General features: G+C 41.1%; 1 protein-coding gene across 3 annotated transcripts in view; it reads right to left on the reverse strand.

Annotated features, from left to right (window-relative positions):
• Positions 1-20781, reverse strand: part of LOC140196570 (protein SPMIP2) — a 50468-nt gene extending 29687 nt beyond the window's left edge. For 2 of the 3 annotated variants that reach the window (XM_072256003.1, XM_072256005.1), the window contains exons 1-2: positions 20227-20455; positions 3431-3663 (exon numbers count right to left, since the gene is read on the reverse strand). In XM_072256003.1, the coding sequence (XP_072112104.1) occupies positions 3431-3663; positions 20227-20308 (315 nt within the window). In that variant the 5' untranslated portion in view covers positions 20309-20455. The other variant, XM_072256004.1, reaches the window with a different exon arrangement.
• Between the last annotated feature and the right edge of the window lie 282 nt (positions 20782-21063).

Below are 21063 nucleotides of genomic sequence, written 5' to 3' on the forward strand. Positions count from 1 at the left end.
TACTGTCCAGCTGCTCCAGAGATGAGTAAGGTGCTGCGGACGCAACTCTGTGGAGCACCAATTTTTAAATATAATTATGGCAGAGGGGTTGTTGCCCATCCTTACTGATGTAGTCTGCCATCAGATTCCTGAATGGTCCATGACCCTATAAACACTACCTCAGTATTTTACTTCCTTTTTGCACTATATATGTATATATTTATATTTTTTCTTATTGTAATTCGAAGTAAGTTTTATGCATTGCATTGTACTACTGCTCAAAACAACAAATTTCTCAACATACGTCAGTGTTAATAAACTGGTTTCTGATTCTAACTCCCAGGACTTGTAGTTTGGTGATGAGTTTGCTTGGAGCTGTAATCAATAGTTTAGCATCGGTGCCTTTCCAAATGCTCCGGAGATAAGTGTAGGACCAGGGAGATGGCATCCACCATAGACCTGTTTCAGTGGTAGGCGAATTGCAGAGGGTCACTGGAAAGCTAGAGTTAATGTGTGCCGCGATCAGCCTCTCAAAACACTTCATGATGATTGATATCAGGGCCACTGGGTGGTATTCATTAAGGCATGGTACCTTATTTTTCTAAGGTATTGGGATTATATTGTTCCTTTTAAAGCTGGAAGGAACCACAGCCTGAAGCAGGAAGAGATTAAATCAGAATCAGAAGCACTTTAATGCCAGTATGTGAAACATACCAGATTTAATTCTGGTTCAGTGCCAAGCATAAAACACAGGGACAATACCATAACAGACAGCACGATAGCAACCAACGATTTACAAGACAACAGTGCAAACAGCCACAAGCAATCAACAATTAGCAGAACGGTCACATGAGCAAACATCAATAATCAAACTTGAATAAATGTGACACATATGAACAGATTACATAATTATCAACAGAACAAGGAGAGCAGGAAAGACCATTTACCAGATGTTGTGCAGGGACAGTTAGGGTATTGCAACTGAGTTAGTTTTGTTGAGAAGCTGGACAGCTACAGGAAATAAGCTTTGGAGATGACGTGTAGTCCAGGTGATGATGGACTTGTCGCATTTCCCTGATGGCAATCCGGTAAATGGGTGACTGCTAGGGTGGGTGGAGTCAGCTGTAACTTTTTCAGCTCTTTTCTTTGTTCTGTCAATGAACAGGCCTTTTAATGTCGGTAGCTGACAGCCAATGATCTTAGTGGGCCACTCACTGTAACTTGGACTTGAAGAGGGACGAGATGTGGGGAACCAGACGGTGATGGAGGTGATCACAACATTCTCAATGATGGCTGAGTAAGGGTTCATCAGGATATGCCCTGAGATGTTAAATTTCCTAAGCTGGCGTAGGAAGAACAATCGCTGTTGGTCTTTCCTAATGATGTCCCACTTCAATGTACTGGGAATAGTCATCCCCAGGAATTTGTTTGAACTTGATCTGACCATTAATTTCCAAGGGGGTTATCGGCAGAAGTCAATCATCCTTTCCACTGACTTAATAGCATTACGCTCCAAGTTGTTATGAGCACACCATTCTGCAAGATGGTCTTCCTCCCTTTGACAGCAGGTCAGATAATTATTAGTGATGAGACTCACTGCAGTCATGTCATTCACAAACATCTGAAATTTAATGGATTTGTCCATGGAGGTACAGCTATTTCTAAGGAGGGGGGAAAGAATACAGGCCTGGGAAGAGTTTGTGCTTCTCAACATTGGATTAGACGAAGTGTTTGGAGAGTCCAAATGTGGAAGAATGTAATGAAGGCACAAGTTAACTACATCCTCAACTGAGCGATTTTCTCTAAAAGCAAACTGTAGTGGGTCAAAAAGAGGATCAATAATGGATTTAAGATAGGCCATCAGATGTTTAACAGTTTCATAACTACTGAAGTCAGAGCGACTGGTATATAATCATTAACTCAAGTGATCTTGTCTTTCTTGGGAACTGGAATGATTGTAACAACTTTAAAGCAGAACCCTGCATAATTGCAGGGAGCTGTTACATATCTCAGTGAAGATAGGTGCTAGCTGATCCATACAGTGCCTTAAATGTCTGCAAATACCCCTGCCAGTTTATCTGCACAGGATCTAAGGACATACCCAGGGACATCAGGTTTTCTGTGGATTCACTCTCTAGAAGAATAATCTTAGGTTTGCGACACTGACTGTGGGTTCAGATGCTTTGTGGGTTGTCAGGTGGATGGACACATACTAATTTCCTTCTGCACAGAATGCATTAAGCTCTTTGAGAGTGGTGTGCTGTTGTCAGCGATACTGCTGAACTTTGTTTTATAGTTCTCTGCACTCTGCCGCAACTGATGGCTGGTCTTGGGACTCCATTTTGGACTGGTATTGTCTCTTGACATCTCTGATAGCTTTACTAAGTGGATGAATAGGGAAACGAAAATGGTTTTGGAGCAGAGGAAGAAAATTGTAAAGTGGAGAGGGAGAATGTAACCAGGGAAACAAAAGAGAATGTAATCGGTAGATGAAGCAAATGTGGTATGAGAAAAAGAAATTATTAGAGACAACTCTCAGGGACCGAACTTTACTTGCATTTTGAACAGCATGAATTTTTAAGGAAATTCCATGAGGATGTTGCCAGGATTGATGAGCTTGAGTTATAAGGAGAGTCTGGATATTGCTAGGACTGCTTTCCTGGAGCAAAGGAAGCTGAGGGGTGATCTTATAGAGATTTATAAAATAACGGGGCATTGATAAGATGGATTGTTACATTCTTTCTCCCAGGTAGTGGAGCCGAGAGCCAGAGGGCATAGATGGAAGGTGAGAGGGGCAAGATTAAAAGGGAACCTGAAAAGGCAATTTTTCCACACAGTAGGAGGTGGGTATATGGGCTGAGCTGCCCCAGGAAGTGGCAATGTTTGCACATGTACTTGGATAGGAAAGGCTGGAGGGATTTAGGCCAAATGTCAGTAAACGGGACAAGCCCAAGAAGACACCATGGTTGGTATGGACAAGGTTGGCCTGATTCTGTGTTACATAATTATGACAGCATGACTCTAAAAGTAAGCATGTTAGGTTGCAGCTGCATCAAACTTTGGTCAGGCCATATTTGGAAAACCGTGTGCAATTCTGGTTGCTGCGTTGCAGGAAGGATGTGGAGTCTTTGGTGAGGATGCTGAAGAATTTCCCCAGGATGTTGCCTAAATTGGAGAACATTAGCTGTAAGGAGAGGTCAGACAAACGTGGACTATTTTCTCTGGAGCATCAAAGGCTGAGAGTTTGCTTACTCAAGGTTTATAAAATTATGAGAGGCATTAGAAAGGGGAGATAATTAGAATCTTTTAAGGATGGAAATGACAAATACTGGAGAGTATGGGGAACATTGATTTCAACTCTGGCATATTGTTGAGGGGCACAAAATTTGACCAAAAAACCATAAATTTAACAATTAAACAAAACTGTAAAAATCAATATTTATAGTTGTACCTTGATTTGCATTCCACTTAAGAGATTAGATCTGTTTAGTTTTGGGCCGAAACACAGGCCCCAGCCAATCTCTCCTACATAGCAGTCCTTGCGTTTTTGATAGGAATCATAACGTGCAGAACGATACAAGTAGTTTAGGTCACCAGTACTTTCAGCAGAGATGTGCCTGTTCTCACCAATATAGTGTGGGAAGTCAGGGAGTTTTGATCTGTAATCTCTTGAAGCATCTGGTCCTAGAAAAGGAAAACTTGTGAAGTAACAACATTTAGATCTATGTTTCAACACTTTATTAATCAGGTCTCAAAGTGTTACAGAATATAAATAAACCATAAGGCTTGAGCCTTCCCACTGTTCAGTGATGACTGAAAGGTACTTCAACTCCAGCCAGCTGCTATGAATTTATAACTATTTTTATCCTTGTCCAGAGAAATTATGTTGATCTCAGATTTCGTTTAGTGAATATCCACCACTTTTGAATCCCATTTTTGAATATTTTTGTATCTGGTTATCACATTTTCATGATTTACTGTATGTACATAGACCCCAATGGCTCTTTATAATTCTAGTAATTCTAACTTCAGTATTAATAGAAAAAGTTTCTGGATCAACTAACACTTAAACTTAATGGCATCCAACTGTCGTCATCTATCATTGTCCCCTTGTAATTTTATCCACTTGTGTCCTTAAACTCTATCCATAAATATTCCTTGACTACTACTACTACTATTTACAATTGACATATTTACAATATATTTACAATTGTTAAGCATGATCAACATTTCATAGTTCTATTTTGGTTTTCTCTAATCAGCTCACTTGTTTGAAGTTTCCTCCCCATTCTTTTGTTCTAATAAGAGTCCAATAAAATTCTCACAATTAGCAGTAAACCAATTGGTCTATATTTTTTCGTTTGCATAGAACATCGAACATAAAAGAGTACAGCACAGGAGCAGACCATTCGGCCCACAATGTTGTGCCAAACCAGCTAAAAAGTAAATCAAAGACACCCACAAACTAATCACTCCTACATACACAATATCCATATCCCTCCATTTTCCTGACATCCATGTGCCTATCTAAACATCTCTTATAAGCCACTAATGTATTTGCATCTACCACCATACTGGGCAGCTCATTCTAGGCATCCACCAACCTCTGAGTAAAAAAAACTTAGCCCTCATATGAACCTACCCCCCCCCCCCCACCTTCAACACATGCCCTCTGGTATTAGACATTCCAACCCTGGGTAACAGAAACTCCTTGCCTGCTCCATCTATGCCTCTCATAATCTTATAAACCTCTATCAGATCTCCCCTTAGTCCCCAGCACTCCAGAGAAAACTCCCCAAGTTTATCCAGCCTCTGATGATATCACATGCTCTCGAAACCAGGCAGCGTCCTGGTAAAACTCTTCTGCACTCTCTTCAAAGCCTCAACAACCTTCCAATAGTGGGGTGACCAAAAATCTCTGAAAGACTTCTTAAATAATGGAATTACATTGACAATTTTCCATTGTAAAGGGGTAGTTCCTGAATTTTGCAGCAAAACTTTGTAATTTCACCTATTTTTAAATCCCTCAATGCAAACCATTATTTATCAGTATTTATCAGTCACAATTTATTCCAAAACTGTTTTCTCGCCTACATACACTTCAGTCTATTGCAGTCCAAGCTTTCTTACAGTTGTATCTAGAACATGAGATACTTTTGTTACTATGTACTTTCACACGAGAGAATCTTTACCTCAGCGACCATACAAGAGTGCCGTTTGTTAATATAATCATTTTAGTGAGCACATTGGGAATGTGTAAACTTTTCAGGAAGTCATGTTGTCAATTTCAATATGTTTTAAAATCGTATTATAGAAAGGTTAATATGGGTTTGGCAGTTCAACTTTGACTTTGTAAGGTTAGTGTACTTCCTGGAGCTTGCAATGAAAGCATCCCACATAATGAACTTATTGATAAAATTAGGGTCCATGGGATTAAAGGGCAAGTATCTGCATGATTAGGAAATTACCTCAGAAACAAAATGCAGGATGTAGTAGTAAATGATTGCTTTGTGGACTGACAGTTTGCCGGGGGTAATTCCTGGGAACAGTTTTGAACTAGATATAGGTGTGGAGGCTAAAATTACCACAAGGTCTGGAAATACGGTAAACAATGAGGAGCCTAATTAACGGATAGCAACAAGACTTAAGACAAGTTCCTGAATGGGCAGATGAAATTTAATGCAGCACAGTATGAAGTAATAATTTTTTCAGAAATAGTGCAACTTAGACTAAATTACACCATTCTAAATGCTGGACAGGTGCAGGAAGACTCAAATGTTTATGTACCCAAGTTCTTGAAAAAAGCAGGCATTATGCATTAGTAGAGTAAACAAGATCCTTAGCTTTAAAAACAGTGGCAGAAAAATACAAAAGTAGTTATTTGAATCTGTCCAAGAAACTGCTTAGGGCACAACTGAAGCTTGAGCATGTAGATATTAAGGAAGAAGATGAGCTAGAACTTTTGGAAAGCATCAAGCTGGATAAGTCACCAGGACCAGACGGGATATACCACAGACTACTGCGGGAAGTGAGGGAGGAGATTGCTGAGCCTCTGGCGATAATCTTTGCATCATCAATGAGGACGGGAGAGGTTCCGGAGGATTGAAGGGTTGCGGATGTTGTTCCCTTATTCTAGAAAGGGAGTAAGGATAGCCCAGGAAATTATAGACCATTGATGAAGGTAGAGCCGTAGATTAGTGTATATGGATTTTAGCAAGGCATTTGATAAGGTACCCCATGCAAGGCTTATTGAGAAAGTAAGGAGGCATGGGATCCAAGGGGACATTGCTCTGTGGATCCAGAACTGGCTTGCCCACAGAGGGCAAAGAGTGGTTGTAGATGAGTCATATTCTGCATGGAGGCCGGTGAGCAGTGGTGTGCCTCAGGGATCTGTTCTGGGACCCTTACACTGCGTGATTTTTATAAATGACCTGGATGCGGAAGTGAAGGGATGGGTTAGTAAATTTGCTGATGACACAAAGGTTGGGGGTGTTGTGGATAGTGTGGAGGGCTGTCAGAGGTTACAGCGGTGCACTGATAGGATGCAAAACTGGGCTGAGAAGTGGCAAATGGAGTTCAACCCAGGTAAGTGTGAGGTGATTCATTTTGGTAGGTCAAATATGATGGTAGAATATAGCATTAATGGCAAGACTCTTGGCAGTGTGGAAGATCAGAGGGATCTTGGGGTACGAGTCTATAGGACACTCAAAGCTGCTACGCAGGTTGACTCTGCAGTTAAGAAAGCATACGGTGCATTGGCCTTCATCAATCGTGTGATTGAGTTTAAGAGCCGAGAGGTAATGTTGCAGCTATATAGGACCCTGGTCAGACCCCACTTGGAGTACTGTGCTCAGTTCTGGTCGCCTCACTACAGGAAGGATGTGGAAGCTATAGAAATGGTGCAGAGGAGATTTACAAGGATGTTGCCTGGATTGGGGAGCATGCCTTATGAGAATAGGTTGAGTGAACTTTTCTCCGGGGGATGAGAGGTGACCTGATAGAGGTGTACAAGATAATGAGAGGCATTAATCGTGTGGATCAATGACAGGCTTTTTCCCAGGGCTGAAATGGCTAGCACCAGAGGGCATAGTTTTAACGTGCTTGGAAGTAGGTATAGGGTAAGGCGTAAGTTTCTTACGCAGAGAGTGGTGAGTGCGTGGAATGGGCTGCCAGCAGCGGTGGTGGAGGTGGAAACAATAGGGTCTTTTAAGAGACTCCTTGATGAGTACATGGAGCTTAGAAAAATAGAGGGCTATGGGTAAGCCTAGGTAGTTCTAAGGAGAGGACATGTTTGGCACAGCTTTGTGGGTCAAAGGGCCTGTATTGTGCTGTACGTTTTCTATGCTTCTATGAAGTATTTCATCAAATTCTGCTCAGCCTTAGATATGAAAGGAAAATTGGTGTTAAATTTCTTGTTTAATGATAAATGGTGATGTAAAGATATAAATAAATACTGTATATATGATAAATACAAGAAGATTTGGGCGTCCAACTGGAATTTTTAAAGGTTCCTGATATCAGTGTAACTCGTCATTGTCGTGACTATCCCTCGAGGTTGAGGATGATGGTCTTTGTTCTGTTGATCTACTTATGGGCTCTCAAGTGGCTTAAGAGTCCAATCTTGGCTTGAAAGTTCTTCCGCATTCAGGACAGGTAGTTCCAGATGGCAGATCGGGCTTTGGTTGTTGCTGCCTCTCTTTCCATTTTCTTCTCTTTTCTTCTAATTCTGCACATCTGTTGGCTTCGAAAGTTGCTGTTCCTTCTCGGATGATGGCTTGCCAGAGTTTCCTGTCCTTGGCATTGGTTTCCCAATTGTTGATGTCGAAGTTACATTTCTTCATGTTGGCTTTTAAGACGTCTTTGAATCTCTTCTGTTGTCGGCCTTTTTTACGTTTGCCTTCTTTAAGCTGGGAGTAGAAGATTTGTTTCGGCAGACATTCTATTCGCAAATTAGGATGTGTGTGGCATACCAGGCTGTATTAATGGAGAAGGAAAACTGAGCTGATATTTCTGATGGATGACTTGTACTAGAAATGGCCAGTTCTGATACAGGTGGAGAATGTGAGTTATCAGAATTTGAGCCCAGACAGCTGTGAAATGCCCAGACAAAAAACAAGTTGTTGGTCCTCAAGCTTACGTTGGATCTTTTCATGACAGTCAGGAGGCTGGATACAGATAGATCAGAGTGGGATGGAGACTAGAGGAAGGCACAAAGTTCTTCTGAGTCAGCTGTACAAACTGAATGCCACTACCCACTCTGCATCTTTGTTTCTTAAATGTAGAATTGTCTCTATTGTGGATTGAGAATGTAGCAGATTGAAACTAATGCAAGTGAACCTCTGCTTCACTTGGAAGGACTACTTGGGTCCATGGATGGTGAGAAGAGAAGAGGTAGAAGGACAGTTTGTATTTCTTGCAGTAAAAGGGGGAAGTGTCATAAGAAGAGAGATTGATAGGCAGTGTAAAGCTATCCAGGGGTTGCAAAGGAAACAATCTAGTCAAAATCTCATTAGCAGAGTGGAGAGGAAGATGTGTCTGATGGTGGAATCTTGTTCAAGCTGTAAGAAATGGCAAAGGATCATCTATTGAAAATGTAAATCGGTGGTGTGTGAGGTGAGGACCAAGGGAATTCTGTCTTTGCTTTGTCCAGAATCTCATCTGTTTCCTGCACCTGAAATAGAGGTATCAGAACTAGATGTGATGTGGTCAAGAGCTCCATCAGCTCTGGTCGAGGGAAAACCACAGTTCAGTAAGAAGGAAAACATCTCAGGTTCATTTGGAAATTCATGCCATCTGCAAATATTTGACCAAGATGGAGGAATCAGAGAATAGATTCAAGTCCTATGTGAGGCATGGTAGGAGAAAGTATAGACAATGTGGGATTTGAGACTCATTATAGACTTCTGATTCAAACTAATAATATTGTTTGAAAAACTGGAATAGATGTACAAATGTTTTCTTTTTGGTATTACTTATAAAAGAGGAAGATGATAGCGTCCAGAGAAAATAAATTCTGAACATTCTTGCCTAAATTAGTGTAAGCAAATAGCTTAGTAATGAAAAAGGTAACAGTAGTTGAGAACTTCAAAACCTTTCAATTAATAACATTCAAAGGTTTCAATATTACATGTCTTAAACAAATCTACCAACAGTCCCTTGATTTCAGAAATGTTCATTCTGTTTCATTTAAGAAATTAAGAACAGAAACAGGAACTTAGATATTGTTGAAAGATTACTGGAGACTTCAATGAAAGTAAGAATGACTAAACACTCCTCTAAATATTTCTAAGAGAGCCAGTGTGGATTTCTAAAGGATACTCACAAATGAAGAATTTGACTGAACATTTTGAAAGGTCATTAATGCAGCTGGGATGAGAATAAATTTGTACTTTTATATTGACTTCCCCAAATCATTTGATAAAACTCCCAGTAAGTGACTATTAATCGGAAGCTGAATTTCATGCAGTTAAATACAATGTTGTAAGGAATCCTTCTCCATAGCAGAAGCCAATGGCAGGGATAATGAAAACTGCATTGGCAAGATAATCGCAAACAACAGGAATTTTGCAAGTCCTGATGAAGGGTCTCGGCCTGAAACATTGACTGTACCTCTTCCTAGAGATGCTGCCTGGCCTGCTGTGTTCACCAGCAACTTTGAGGTGTGTTGCTTGGCAAGATAAAGCTATGCTGCATAAATCTGCATTATGGCTTCAGTTAATGATTATCAGAGCCAGGCATAGAATCATACAACACCCAAACAGGTTCTTCAACTCACTGACTATCAAAACCCCACTTACATCTATCCTGTTTTTCTCTCTTTACAACTCCTCCCAGATTTCTATTACGCAGGCTTTATAATGTACAGTACACAATTATTCTACCAACCCAAATGTCTTTGAGATGTTGGAGGGGAAAAAAATCTCAGATAATGAGCTAGAAATCACCAAATGATACATAGAGAGGTGAAGTTACAAGACGTGAGGATGGAAACATTAAAAGTATGAAGAGATATGAATTTACTGAGCAAATGGTATCCAATCAGTGACAACTGAATTTTAGTATTAGCAAATATGAATTCATCTACCTTGGACTTAAGATAAGGTTGAAAAGATTACCTCAAATTATGAAAAATCTAGAAGTAATGGTGGTCCAAGGAGGTTTAGGAATTGATGGATGGGCAAAAAAGAGTAATGGAATAAATGGTCTTATATCAAGAGGAATGGGGGGTTAAGGAGGTAGAAGTTATACTACTGTTCTACAAAACCTTGCTTTGACACTCCTGGCACATTGTGATTAGCTCTGCACATTAATTCTTAAGAAAGATATCTTGTCCTAGAAGAATGCAATGTAGATTTACCAAAATGATATGTGGATTCCAAAAATATATAATCTAAAAGTACTGTTATTCGTACTGTGAGGAAAATGACTGAACAGAAGGGGTACACCAAATGGTACAAGCCCAATGGTGATGGGAGAGTGAATATTCTGGGAGACGGCTACTTCTGCAAATGCCATTGTGAGTCCCTGATGGTGGCTCATCTTCCTAGTGCAGGGGTAAAAGTTGTCACTAAGATGAAATAATTTTTGAGGATGTATAGGGAGCAGGCCAATGTCATTGCCCACTTGAGAATCAATGACATTAGAATGAAAAGGAGTAAGGCCCTATGGCCAATGCAAGGGTGAAGTTGAAATAAGACCTTGGAAACAATAATTTCAGTGTTATACACATATAAATAGAGAAATTATGGGATAAAGCAGTTTCAAAGTAATGCAGAAAGGAGGGATTCAAATTTCTGGGCTGTTAGAACAAGGCCTGTACCTGGTCAAGGTGTTGCATATATTGCACCTTCATGAGCAAAGATCAAATATTCTTGTGAAAAAATAACTGATGGTGGAAAAAGTTTAAATTAATTTGCCTAGGATTGGATGCAAGCTCTCCTTTTAATGAAAAACGGGGAGAAAAATCAGAGGACTGAGAGAAAAAAAAATAACCAACAATAAATATAATGAAGTGTCCAGAATTGAGCACAATACCCCAACTGAGGTTATAAGAAGATTGGCATGATTCCCGTCTTGTCTCTCCTCATTCCTCCTACCAACATGCATCACTTCACATTTTTCTGCAACTTTGGCCCAATACCAATCCCTGTGGAGTACAACTACTTTCCTTCAGTTATTTATTATAGCATTTGATACCTACTTTGCATCCATGCTATTGATGTCCCTTTTAATCCCATATGCATCAGTTATGATGAAAATTCTGTCATGTGGCAACTTAACAAAAACCTTGTGGAGGTTCACCTATACAAGAACAAGTGCATTACTCTCATCAACTCTATCCATTAATTCATCAACTAATTCCATCAATCTGATTAAACATGATTTGTCCTTGCTGGCTGGCTCGTCCTTACTAATCCATTTTTCCTCCAGATGAGTATTAATTCTGCTCTAGATCAAGGTTTTTGAAAGCATTCCTCTCTTGTTAAAATGACTAAACTGTAGTTTCTTGGCTTATCATGTTTCTTTATTGAACAAGAGGATAAAATTCATCTCTGTCCAGTCTTCTGGATACACTCATATATCCAAGGTGTATTGAGAGATCAGTGTTCTCATAATATCCTTCCAGAGCTTCTCAGAATCCTAGGATGCATTCTTTCCAGTCCTAGTAACTTATTTCAAGTTTTCTAGTACCTCCATGAGATTATTTTTTAAATACATTTAACATCTGAACTATCTCCTCCTTCACTATTATTTTGGAAGCACCCTATCCTTTGGTGGAGACAGGTGCAAAGTACTCGGTCAGTATTTAACACGGCCATTACATACAAGTGCAAGTTTCCATTTTTGCCTTTAATACTGCTCCACCTCCATTCCTCTATGTAGTTGCTTCAACAATATTTGATATTGACAAAATTGTATTACTGATCAAAAAGCAGTCTTTTGAACTGTAACCAAACAACAATATTATTCATCTAGGTAATCTGTCTTGCTGAAGCACAGTTTTTAAAAAAGCAACTAATAGAAATCTGAAACAAGAACAGAAGCTAGAAATACTCAAAAAGTTTGACAGTATCAGTAAAAAAAAGAAAATTAATATTTCAAGTTAATTCATTTTCACTGAACTGAGTAAAGTTAGCAATCATATGTTTATTAAATTGCAGAAAATAGTGAAGGCTGGGGGAAAGAAACGGTATGTCTGTGACAGAGTTCAAGAGAGACCACAATTAGTGGTCCTGGCTATGAGAGATGGTGAAGTGTTGTTAATCACAGCTTATCTATATGGAGGTGATGAATTAAAACAGGAACACAAAAGGAAATGCTGAATTGCAAAATATAAAACTTTGCACATGGTGAACATCTGAAGTAAAAGACAGATTGGGCTGGAAATACTCAATAGGTCAGACAGCATCTATAGAGCAAAGAATGCACTTTTGCTCATTATTTAGGTTCTGGTTATCACTGGTAAGGCCAGTATCTATTGACCATCCATAATTGCCCACAGGGAGACGGTGAGGAAGGGCTTTCTTGAACAGCTTCAATGAAACTGGTGAAGATACTCCCACAGGCTAGGTTATATAGATATCCAACGCTGATGAAGAGGCAATAGTAGGACAAAACAGGATGGTGTGCGATCTGAAGGGAGGAAACCTGATAGTGGTGTGTTCCCACTCATCTGCATTATCTTTCTCGCTGTGTGAGGTATCATTTGCATGCTACTGTGAGGTAGTCCAGTTATAAGAACATAAGAAATAGGAGCAGGAGTAGGCCATCTGACCTGTTGAGCTTGCTCCGCCATTCAATAAGATCATGGCTGATCTAGCCATGGACTCATCTCCACCTACTTGCCTTTTCCCCATAACCCTTAATTCACTTACCATGCAAAAATCTCTCCGACCTTGTCTTAATTATATTTACTGAGGTAGTCTTCAATGCTTCATTGGGCAGAGAATTCCACAGTTTCACCACTCTCTGGAAAAAGCAGTTTCTTTTCATCTCCGTCCTAAATCTACTCCCCTGAATCTTGAAGCTATGTCCCCTAGTTCTAGTCTCACCTACCAGTGGAAACAATGCTCCTGCCTCTATCTTATCTACCCATTTCATAATTTTATATGTTTCTATAAGATCTTCTCTCATTCTTCTGAATTCTAGCAAATACAGTCCCAGGCAACTCAATTTCTCCTCATCTCTGGAATCCACCTGGTGAACCTCCTCTGCACTGCCTCCAAAGCCAATATATCCTTCCACAAGTAAGGGGACCAGAACTGCATGCAGTACTCCAGGAGTGGCCTCACCAGTACCCTGTACAGTTGCAGCACAACCTCCCTTTTCTTAAATTCAATCCCTCTAGAAATGAAGGCCAATATTCCATTTGCCTTCTTGGTAGCCTGCTGCAGCTGCAAACCAACCTTTTGTGATTCATGCACAAGCCCCTCTGCACAGCAGCATGCTGCAATTTTTTACCATTTAATTAACAATCTGTTCTTTCATTTTTCCTTCCAAAGTGGATGACCTTGCATTTGCTAACATTGGACTCCATCAAATAGATCAGTCAAATAGATTACATAGTTCTGAATTGTGTCCAACTCCTTGAGTGTCAATGGGCTTGCATTCCTCCACTGCACCACTGACTGACTCGTAGATGATGGAAAGATTTGAGGTGTCAAGAGGTGAGTCACTCACGTCAACTTAATACACTTTTAAAAAACACACATCAAAGTTGCTGGTGAACGCAGCAGGCCAGGCAGCATCTCTAGGAAGAGGTACAGTCGACGTTTCAGGCCGAGACCCTTCGTCAGGACTAACTGAAGGAAGAGCTAGTAAGAGATTTGAAAGTGGGAGGGGGAGAGGGAGATCCAAAATGATAGGAGAAGACAGGAGGGGGAGGGATGGAGCCAAGAGCTGGACAGGTGATAGGCAAAAGGGATATGAGAGGATCATAGGACAGGAGGCCCAGGGAGAAAGACGGGGTGGGGGGGACCCAGAGGATGGGCAAGGGGTATAGTCAGAGGGACAGAGGGAGAAAAACGAGAGTGAGAGAAAGAATGTGTGTATAAAAATAAATAACAGATGGGGTACGAGGGGGAGGTGGGGTACGAGGTCCTTTTTCTCCCTCTGTCCCTCTGACTATACCCCACCTCCTCCTCGTACCCCATCCGTTATTTATTTTTATACACACATTCTTTCTCTCATTCTCCTTTTTCTCCCTCTGTCCTTTTGACTATACCCCTTGCCCATCCTCTGGGTTCCCCCACCCCAGTCTTTCTCCCTGGGCCTCCTGTCCCATGATCCTCTCATATCACCTTTGCCAATCACCTGTCCAGCTCTTGGTTCCATCCCTCCCCCTCCTGTCTTCTCCTATCATTTCGGATCTCCCTCTCCCCCTCCCACTTCCAAATCTCTTACTAGCTCTTCTTTCAGTTAGTCCTGACGAAGGGTCTCAGCCTGAAAAGTCGACTGTACCTCTTCCTAGAGATGCTGCCTGGCCTGCTGCATTCACCAGCAACTTTGATGTGTGTTGCTTGAATTTCCAGCATCCGCAGAATTCCTGTTGTTTACACTTTCAAAAAAATGCAGTTTAGCCTGTGTCTCATCTTGCATTGCAGCTTAATTTTTAGATATATGTTGTTCCTCTTGTCATGTCCTTCCCAATTCCCCATTGAACTGGAGTTTACTTCTTGGATTAATAGTAATGGTAGAATGAAGGCAACGAGATCACAAATTGTAGTAGTGAAACTTCTGCTGTGGCTTTAGGCCCACAGTTCCTCATGGACATCCAACTTTGAGCCGGGAAGATCTGCTTTGAATTTATTCCACTTACTATGACAGACATCCCACCCTGCAAAAACTCATTTCAGGGAGGTAGCAGCCCCCCCCCCTTTGGTCGACCTCCAAGGGTGTATATAATACTTTGTTTAGTGATTTTGTCTAATCTGTAAACCAAGTTGGGCATATACAGAAAATGTGACATTAAAATATGTACATATATTATATTATCATGTTTATTCTATTACAACTTTAAGCAAGTCTACAGGGAGTTTGGCATCATCACGTAGGACATCAATAGAGTAGCTCCTTAGCAGCTAGATTAAATAACATTAGCTACGCTAATGAATGAATGACACCTGTTATGTCACCTCAATATGTCTTTTACATTTTAACCCACCACGGGCATAGAAAAGTCACTGTTGCAAACAGTGCAGTGAGCAACACTGTCATTACTTTTGAGGTCGATTGTAAAGCCCACCCACAGAGAAAACTGATAGGTCTACTTAGCACGAAGAGAGACCAATCAGGATGCTCACTCTTGCTCTCCCTCTCCCTCTCAAAAAAAATCGATTTGCGGGATATTGTATATAATTTCCGGGCATCAGGGAGCCGCTATCAATAGTGGGAGACTCCCGGAACTTCCAGGAGAGGTGGGATGTCTGGTATGATTATGGTGCTAAAAAACAGGCTGGAATGTATCATGGTGTAAAACATGCTGGTTCTGAAACAAACCAGAAAAGCTAATTATATGAAATCTTTGAACTCCACATCAAATCCTGAGGGCTTTTTTTTTGTCAAGGTCAATGAGACTACTGTTCTTTAAGTTTACATTGAATTTCTTTGGAGCATTGTTTGAGATCAAAAACAGGAAGGTCAGTTTAGGAGTGAGCTAAAGAACTGAAGCTAAAGGTCATTCTTGTGTAATGAATGGAGAAGTTCTGCAAACTACTAACATAGCCCTTTCACATTCCAAAGACGTATAAGTTAGTAGGTTGATTGGTCAAATGAGTGTAATTGGATGGCGTGGACTCGTTGGACAAGAAGGGCCTGTTATCTCCGAATAAAAAAAGAATGTATAAGAGACAGTACTGTAAGCACCAAAAAAACAGAGGAATAAACTGAAGACAGTGTCGTGGAGTCACTACATTGTTTGGGTCCCTGGAAGGTGAACTGGAAAGAGAGAAAAAAAGATCAGGTGTGGTACTTTCTGCCATTGCATCAGAAAGTGCAAAAGGAGGGGAGCAAGCACTGGTGGAGATGGAAGAGTGAACCAGAGAGCTCCTTTTGGAATGCTGAAAGAATAGGCTGGAAATTATGTCTGATGATGACATCATGTTGACACAAGTAGAAATTGCAGGAGATTCATTGAATATGGTGGTCGCCAGCATGGAAGCTGAGGACAAGAATAACTTTATCCTGGGTAGAGAAAGAAGAAATGAGAAAAGAAATGCATGGAATGGAATTTGGGAAAACAGAAATGGAAATAGGTCTGCACCCTACCACAGGCATTTCCTTTATTTTCTCTACCCCTCTCTCCTTACAAGCTCACAGACTCATAACTATCTTTATGATAGTTCTTCACACCCTACTACCTGCAAGGTCTGCATTCCATTCTTTCAGTTTCTCTGGTTTTTGCATCTCTTTGATATAACAAATTCACCAGTGTCTCTAAAATGTCTCCACTTCCCTTAACCGTAACTTCTTTTCTACTGCAGTTGGCAGGCTCTCAAGTAAATTTCCATTTCCTGTAATTCTAAACCTGCCTCCTCCTCCTCCCAGCAAGAGCAAGGTAGAGGAAGAAGAAATATCCCCCTTTTCTCACCTTCCATCCCATCAGTTTTCACATTCAGTAGAACATCCTGTATAAATTCTACTGCCTTTAATGAGATTCCTGATACAACTCCTGTCCTCCCTTTTCAAAATACAAAAGAAATTCTTCCCTCTGTAGATCCTTGGTTTGCTCCTCCATGTCTATCTTTCAACAATACTTTCTTAAGCAAGTACAGGAGATGCAACAACTGTCCTTTTTCTCTTTTCAGCAGGCAGGTATCTAAACAGATTGTACTGGTGAAGCAGGAATTCAGTTACACTCTTTATAGTTTAGTATTTTCCTCTACATTGAAGAAACTAAGTACACATAGGCTGATAGCTTTGCAGAACACTTCAATATGAAAACTGACTCTAAGTAAACTGCCTGTTACTATAATTCTCCATTCTACCCAATTCTGACCTCTCTCTTTGGCCTCCTACACTGTTCTAACAAAAAAACAAAATAAGCCATTGCCACTCTGGGAAATACTGTCCACTCTAACTGGCCTCTTATCATCTTGTACACCTCTATCAAGTTGCCTCTCATACTTCTTTGCTCCAAAGAGGGAAGTTCTAGCTCACTCAACCTTCCTTCATAAGACATGCTTTCTAATCCAGCTAGCATCCTAGTAAATCTCCTCTGCACCCTCTCTAATGTCCTGTTGTAACCGATGACAACCTTGAACATTATCCACAACATCAACAACCTTGATATCATCTGCAAACTTACAAACCCACTTCCTTATCTTAGTCATTTATAAGAATCACAAAGAGCAGGGTCCCAGAACAGATCTCTGCAGACCACCTCTGATCACCGATCTCCAGGCAGAATGCACTTGATCTACTTCTAGCCTCTGCCTTTTGCGGACAAGTCAATTCTGAATCCATACAGTTTCCTGAATCCTGTGCCTCCTGACTTTCTTAAAGAGCTTACCATTGGGAATCATCTCAAATGCATTGATAAAATCCATATGCACCACATCCACTGCTCTACCTTCATCAATTTATTTTGTCACTTTCTCAAAAAGTTCAATCAGGCTCATAAGGCACAGCCTTCCCTCACAAAGCCATGCTGACAATCCCTAATCAGACTATCCTTCTTTCAGGAGATGTAGAGGAGACTTGACCTACAATTTAGCTGTAAATGATACTTTACCAATAAACTGTAAAATAACAAGCCACAAGGGGCCATAAAATATGGGAGAACAGATACTAAATACCACAGGCAACAAGGTAACTGAAGGCTAGGAGCAACTGGTTGAGTCAGGCTGGTTTGATGGGTGAAAAAAGACTGTGGATGGGTTATAGGCTGCAGGTGATGAGCTTTCCAAATGTTTGTAAATCCTTTCTCCTGGAATACTCTCCAATAGTTTGCCCTCCACTGTTATATAAGACTCACTAGTCTATAATTCCCTGGATTATCCTTTTTGCCTTTCTTGAACAAAGGAATAACATTTCCCACCTTCCATTTTCTGGCACCACTCCTGTCGCCAGTAAGGATGTAAAGATGAATGCCAAAAGTGCAGCAATCTCTCTACTCGCTTCCCTTATAAACTGAGTGTATTCTATCTGCCCCCAGGGATTTGCGTATCTATCCTAAAAATTTTCAAAAGTACCAGCACATCCCCCTTCTTAACCTTCTCATGTTCCAGCATATCAACTTGTTCTACATTGACTCATGTTCGTCATGGTCCCTCTCACTAGTAAATACAGAAGAAATGTACTCATTATGGACGTCTCCTACCTCTCCTAACTCCAGGCACACTTTTCCTTGTTTATTCTCGTTTGGTCCAACCCTCATCCTAGTCACCCTCCTGTTCTTCACATTTTGGGGTTTTCCTTAATTCTACTCATAATTCTTCTCAGGCCCACTTCTACCTCTCCTAAGTCCCTCTTAAGCTTCTTCTGGCTACCGTCAAATTCTCAAAAGACCTGTCTTGCCCTTGCTTTCTGTTCTGATGTGAGGTTATTCACTCCAGTCTTTACTCTCTCCAGAGAACCAGAGTTACTCGATTCAATGAACATTTTCAGCACTCATTTGGGTTTCAGCACTTACTTCCGGTCTCCATCATAGTTGTGTCTGTATCGCTCAGTCCCTGCATATTTTATCCACCGTCCCACTCTTTTCCCTTGTGCACACTCCTTCAGACAGCTCAGCTGTCGTTAACACCTTTTTTTTTTTAGGAGGCACCACCATCATTTGTCTCACTGAGACAATTCCAGGTCTCAATCTGGACGCATTTATTCCCTCTTACTGCAATGTAAAACATAATTGTTCTCTTACTTTTACACTTCTGAAGAATGGTCATGGATCTGAAATGTTCCCTCTGATGTACCTGACGTACTCTCTCCAGCTTTCCCTTTTTATTTAATTTAAAACTGTGACTGAGGGCCTAGCCTCACTTTGTCCCCATGCCAATATCCTCTGTGTGACCGATGTTGGTCGTCATCCAGCAATGCCAGGAAATTAAAATTTTAATCATCTTGAAAGCTTTCCATTAACACCCACTCCATTTATCCTGCTGCTCTGCAACACTTTGTAATTCTGGCAGCTGATATTTATTGGGTCATCAACCACCCCTATTGCCCAGACCATACTTGACAATTTCCTTTCTCAATCTTAAACAGAAGAAAGTCTGCTGATGCTAGAAATCCGAAGCAACACACACACAAAGTGCAGGCGGAGCTCAGCAGGTGAGGCAGCATCTAGGGCAATGAATAAACAGTCAACATTTCAGGCCGAGTCCCTTCTTCAGGACTGAGAAGGAAAAGGGAAGATGCCAGAATAAAAAGGTGGGGGAGGGGAAGGAGGCTAGCTGAAAAGTGATAGATGAAGCCAAGTGGATGGGAAAGGTCAAGGACTGGAAACGAAGGATTCTGATAGAAGAGGAGAGTGAACTATAGGAGAAAGGGAAGGAGGAGGGGACCAAGGGGGAAGTAACCTTTTACATTTGTTCTCTGACCTTTTACCTCTTCACACCTACCTATTACTTCTCCCTGGGTCCCTTCCTCCTCTCCTTTCTCCTATTGTCCACTATTCTCTGCAATCAGATTCCTTCTTCTCCAGCCCTTGACCTTTCCCACCCACCTGGCTTTACCTATCACCTCCCAGCTAGCTTCATTATTTCCTCCCCCCCCCACCTTTTTATTTGCATCTTCTCCCTTCCTTCTTAGTCCTGAAGAAATGTTGACTGTTTATTCATTTCCATCAATGCTGCCTGACTTGCTGAGTTCCTCCAGCATTGTGTGTGTGATCTTTTCTCAATCTCTCCATTTACCCAACTTCACTCCTCTTTAAAAACTTCTTGTCTGTTCTACGGTGTCACTGCGTTGCTATGTATCAAATTTCTGAATTGCAGCACTACAATGAGGTGCCTTTTGGCATCTTACCACGTTGAAGGATGGATTGAAATATGACCTTTTGCTTTCATGAATTATTTAGAGTGTACAACACTGGAGCTGAACATCAACTTAATCTGAAAATGAAATTAGTTACTTTTCTATGCTGCTCCGAAATAAACTGTCTCTGCATCGCGATTTCTAGTTTTGTTTGCAAATTCTACCCATTAATTAAAATAAATTTAAAACACTAAAGTAATGGAAACGATGTAAATCAACAAAAACTCTTGTGATCGGCAATTGTTCGCATCTATAAACTGCAGCATTAAGTACCTGTAAATACAACGGATTCTGTCCCTGTTTCAGCATATCTCCAGGAGCGAACAGGGTTGCTCCCGCCCGCAAGGAGCGACATGTGTTTCCGGATATTTCTGTACAAATAAAACGGTAAAATTTACCCACGAAAGGCTTGAATTGAGTTCTACAGATTCAGTGTCAAGTGGAATCCTCAACTGAGAGTGTCATGGCATGAACAAAAGTGATAATGGCGTCGCGTTGCCAGGGACACAAACCTGGTCGCAATGACAGTAGAGTGAGTGACGAAGGTCGGGTGAGGAGGGGTGGCAAAAAGCCCGGGTGTTTTGGGCGAGCAGCGTTAAAAAGTGTAGAAACGAGGAATGAGCATGATTAGAGACAGGGAAAAGGACAGGATTGGAGACAGCACTGCGATGGAAAGAAAGCAGAAGAAGGGGGACATAGGCAGGGACAGTGCAAAGATAGTGAAAGAATAGAGAACTAGCGATTGAGAGACGGCAGTGACGGGTGATAGGGAACCGAGAACACAGATAGGAAGACGGCAGAGGCAGGAGGAGTGTATTGAGGCGGCGGGGGGGGGGAGTCGGAAACTGAGAACAGACGTAGGAAAAGGGCAAAGATCAGAAGGAGTGGAGCAGACAGAAGAAAGCACAGTCTGAGATCAGAGGCAGGGGAGAAGGGCCGTAGAAGTTGTTTTTCTTATCATACGATAACTCCTCAAATGGTCAAGCAGTGTAGGCAAAAGACATTTCTCCATCCTGACTCATGCGGATCCATTCATATTCAAATTTTACTGTCAGTCTGACCCTGACGATAAATTCCCATCATTTCCCATACGAAATTTTAGATGCATAG

The sequence above is a fragment of the Mobula birostris genome, chromosome 4, assembly GCF_030028105.1.
Source record: "Mobula birostris isolate sMobBir1 chromosome 4, sMobBir1.hap1, whole genome shotgun sequence".
Classification (NCBI taxonomy): domain Eukaryota; kingdom Metazoa; phylum Chordata; class Chondrichthyes; order Myliobatiformes; family Myliobatidae; genus Mobula; species Mobula birostris.